We start from the raw sequence: 3,850 nt of genomic DNA, 5'->3' as shown, positions 1-3,850 counted from the left end.
ATGTACTAGTGCATTTTGCCTATGTCAAATATCAAGAACGGTCTTCTATATATATATATATTGCAAATGTTAAAGTGACAGTCATGGATTCACCCCTCTTAAATCACCAACTCATCCACTAATGATTTATTAGGAAAAGTTAGCAGAACATAAGGGTTTAGGGAGGGAATATTTGAAACCAGACAGAAAACATGGTATGGTGTGCTTTTAAGGCTACAAAGCAGCTGCTGATTAGGGTTTAAAGTCAAAATAAAAACTTGTGGATTCAACCTGAAGCTAAGAAATACAAAAAAAACAAATATATTGTCATGTGACATTAAATGTAATTAGAATAACATAAATAGTAAGTGCAACCCTACATGCTACGCCAAAGTTAAATATTTAGTTTAAATCGAAAATATGAAAAGAATTATTAAGAGAAATTAACTGCTACAATGTGATTAATTAACGATATTAAACTATTGAACTTGTTAATTCGCATTTGTTTGAATGGATATCCAAACTAGGAACCTGTACTAAAAAGTTGTAGTAGTTGTTTTAAGACAGAAAACACACTGTGCTCCTAAAGATTGCCTCTAAAAGATTAATGGACGACCACTAGAACCAAAATCCAACTGTCAACATAAAAATAAATTCAAGCTACAACAATTTCATCATCAGTACTAACCCAAGCTGTAACAAATACTGAACTATGGCCTTTCCACGTCAGCACCAATGCATCTTCTTCTCTCTTCATCCCCCATCCGCTAGCCTGCTCTGCCAGCAAGGCTTTCACCTCATCTCCCACGTCATCACAAAACGGTTGGTTTAAGTACCCACTATATCTCATTCTCTCCGAAACCTTCACACAGCTTTCCAATCTCTCCACCCTTTGCTTCCCTTCAAACCCAATGATATTCTCAATCCGTTGCCCGACGTCTGCCTCGTACTCGAGCCTTTGCGTGCTATCTTTCGACAAGAAAGTTTCGAGCGCGTCGAACGGTATCCAAAAGTAATTAAAACATGTTGTAATTCTCGAGGCGAGACTCGAGTCAGTCATGTCGAAATCTTCATCGACCACGACCATGATTCGTGGGTTGAGACGTTTCGTGGCGTTAATGAAGTCGTTTTTGTCGTCGTCGGAGACGTATCGTAGCCAGTGTTGGCAATTTATGACCAAGGCCTCGTCATGTTGGAGATTTAAAATTGAAGGATCGAATAATGAAATAATATTACTGTTATTATGGTTATAAGGAAAGAGATTGAATTGAAACGGGATGTTTTTGGAGTTGGCAAATTTGGTTAAACAAAGACCAATTTGGTGAGTGGGGATATTGAGTAAAGGGGGAACTTGTGGCCTAAAAGAAGGGACAGTGATACGAAGGGAAGGAGGGCCTTGTGGTCTTTTGGATAAGGCATCAATGAGAGTTGGCCATTGCATACAGTGAGAAATGCTGAAATCTAATATATGAACTTTTTGGTACCTTTCAATTGCTTTGTATATTGCAATGTTTGCTGCACAAAACCCGAATCGATGCCATGGAATCACATCTACGTATCTGTGTTTAAAGAAAGAGAATTAATATTATTTTTTTAGAATTAAAGTACGTATAAAGTACTTATCACATGGATTATAAGCTTTAAGCCAATAGCCAAAGCTTTAGATATTTGAATCTACTCATAGTTGTGTCTAGAAAAGGAAATAAGAAAAGCTTTTGAATTTAGTGATAGTTTAGTATGACACCAAGAAGTGTATGGGAGAGATTCTCTATATTACGACAAAAAGTTTCTATAATATCATTTCATCTTGAATTAATATTTGAAGTGATTTTGTTGAGCTCTGATATCCTCCAGCAAGGGAGAATATAGTCTATAGAAAGGCTATGAGTTAAGCCAGCATATGAATAATAATAGTTATGCAATCAAGTGATCTTAGGGTATTCTTTTCTTAGGAAAAAAATGGCAAAACTTCAAGCATTTTAAGCTAATTCAATCTTTGAAGCGGGGAATTTTGAACAAAACAGGTATGGTGCTTGTTCTAATACTTTCTTATATATATATATATATATATATATATATCATTATTCTGTCTCTTTATTTAATTTTTTTAAGTGCTTATTTTCTCACAACTTATTGGTGAGTTTCAAACATTTTTTTTATAAATTTTTAAGTCTTCCAAACAGTGGGAGAGTATGAAAAACATGAATAGACCAAATAAATAAATAAAATTGCAAACTATTCAATTATACCATATATAACTTGTCAGCTTAACTTTGTAGGTCACATATGATTCTCACCTGGCAAGGTCAGTGACGGACATCAACCTTGTCTCAACACGAATACTACTTCCATTAAAACTCATCGGAGTCGGAGTCGGAGACGGAGACGGACAAACCCTAGAGGCCCTAGAAACCAAAGCCCTCAAAAACCAAGAAGTGAGGCGTTGGTTAGGGTCCCCAACCGGTGAAGCAACGTTATTAAGAACCCACATAACTTGCTGAGCCAAAGTCACATCATGGCTCTCAAGAGCACTGCCACAATGAACCAAAAGCTTCTCAATACAACCACCGTCTAAGCTCCCAAGGCACCCCTTTAACGCACCATAAACTGAAGTACTATTATCAGCCCTATTCAAAATCGTTGAATTATTATGCACTGAAATTGAACTCGTTTTCCCCCTCAATTCTGCTCTCATTTTTTCAATGAACAACAAAATAAATGACAATTATTCTTTCACTTTATAATTGTACATCTCAGATTTTAGAGAGAGAAGTGTGGGTTTAATGTTTGCTGTTACATTTATATATATACATTGAGATCATTTTGGTTTTGTTTATATATATAAAAACCATTATCCATATAATTTATTCTCAACTATAATGGCTTCCACATGTATAAAACGATAAACATGTTGATAACATATAGTAAAGTGAGAGTTTATCATAACAATTTACCGCTGATTTATCAAACATATCAACTATTATACTATGTTTTTTTTCATGTTTAACACTAAAATTTATCAAAAGCAAAAAACAAAAACTAATATTTAGTTAGGGGAGGGGAAGTTCATGACTATTAATAATCACTTTGAAATAGGATAATAATAGCATGGCCAACCTTTTTTGTTGAATAAAATGGTAAAGAGTAGGTTAAGAAGCTGTCTTAGCCGGCCATTCTTTTGTCTAATTTTTGCTTAAGGAATGTATTTAGACAAAGAAATATGCATTTTTTAATTAATCTAATTTTGTTTTATATATATTATTTTATGGCTACTTTTTCATGCCCAATCTATTCCACATACGTAAATACACGTAAGATAAATTAAATTTGGTTACCCTTTGGATTATTATTGTGGCCCATGTGACTCCACAACACAAGACAAATATCAAGACAATTTAGCCTTATTTCATTACTCACTCCCTTACTTTCACTCTCTTGGATTCTAGAGTTTGTATAAATGATTCATTTTTCTCTTCATACAACTTACTTGAAACTTCCATCCATTTTATAAAAAAATTGTTTAATTCACATATATATTTATCTAGAACACGGTATGATACGATTGTATAGGTTTTGTGTTTCCATGTGTACGAAGGCCGAGCTAATAACTTTTCTAAAGTAGTTGTAGTCATATGTTTAGATCTATATATAAATAGACTAACTATTTATATATTATTTCATGTCTAATTATTTAAAGTGACAAATTAATACGATATGATCTATTCAATATTTTTAATATAAGACGTATTTTCTATCCATGCATATACTTTTTTAATAAAGTTTTTAATTTGGCTTTCTAAACTTCACACTTTTAGATTTGTTTGATTCGGTCTTTAAACTCTTGAATTTATTCGATTTTACTTAAAAATTA

General features: G+C 33.3%; 1 protein-coding gene across 1 annotated transcript; it reads right to left on the bottom strand.

The window, feature by feature from the left end:
- Window positions 1-412: 412 nt before the first annotated feature.
- LOC101221071 (scarecrow-like protein 32) lies at window positions 413-2,763 on the bottom strand. Its single transcript, XM_004144528.3, has 2 exons — window positions 2,277-2,763; window positions 413-1,538 (listed from the first exon to the last, which is right to left on the bottom strand). Exons 1-2 carry the CDS (start codon window positions 2,672-2,674, stop codon window positions 635-637), a joined length of 1,302 nt encoding a protein of 433 aa, XP_004144576.1. The 5' UTR covers window positions 2,675-2,763; the 3' UTR covers window positions 413-634.
- Between the last annotated feature and the right edge of the window lie 1,087 nt (window positions 2,764-3,850).

The sequence above is a fragment of the Cucumis sativus genome, chromosome 7 (assembly GCF_000004075.3).
Source record: "Cucumis sativus cultivar 9930 chromosome 7, Cucumber_9930_V3, whole genome shotgun sequence".
NCBI lineage: Eukaryota > Viridiplantae > Streptophyta > Magnoliopsida > Cucurbitales > Cucurbitaceae > Cucumis > Cucumis sativus.
Note: the sequence above shows the minus strand (reverse complement) of the source record. Positions and strands in the feature narration are given on the sequence as shown.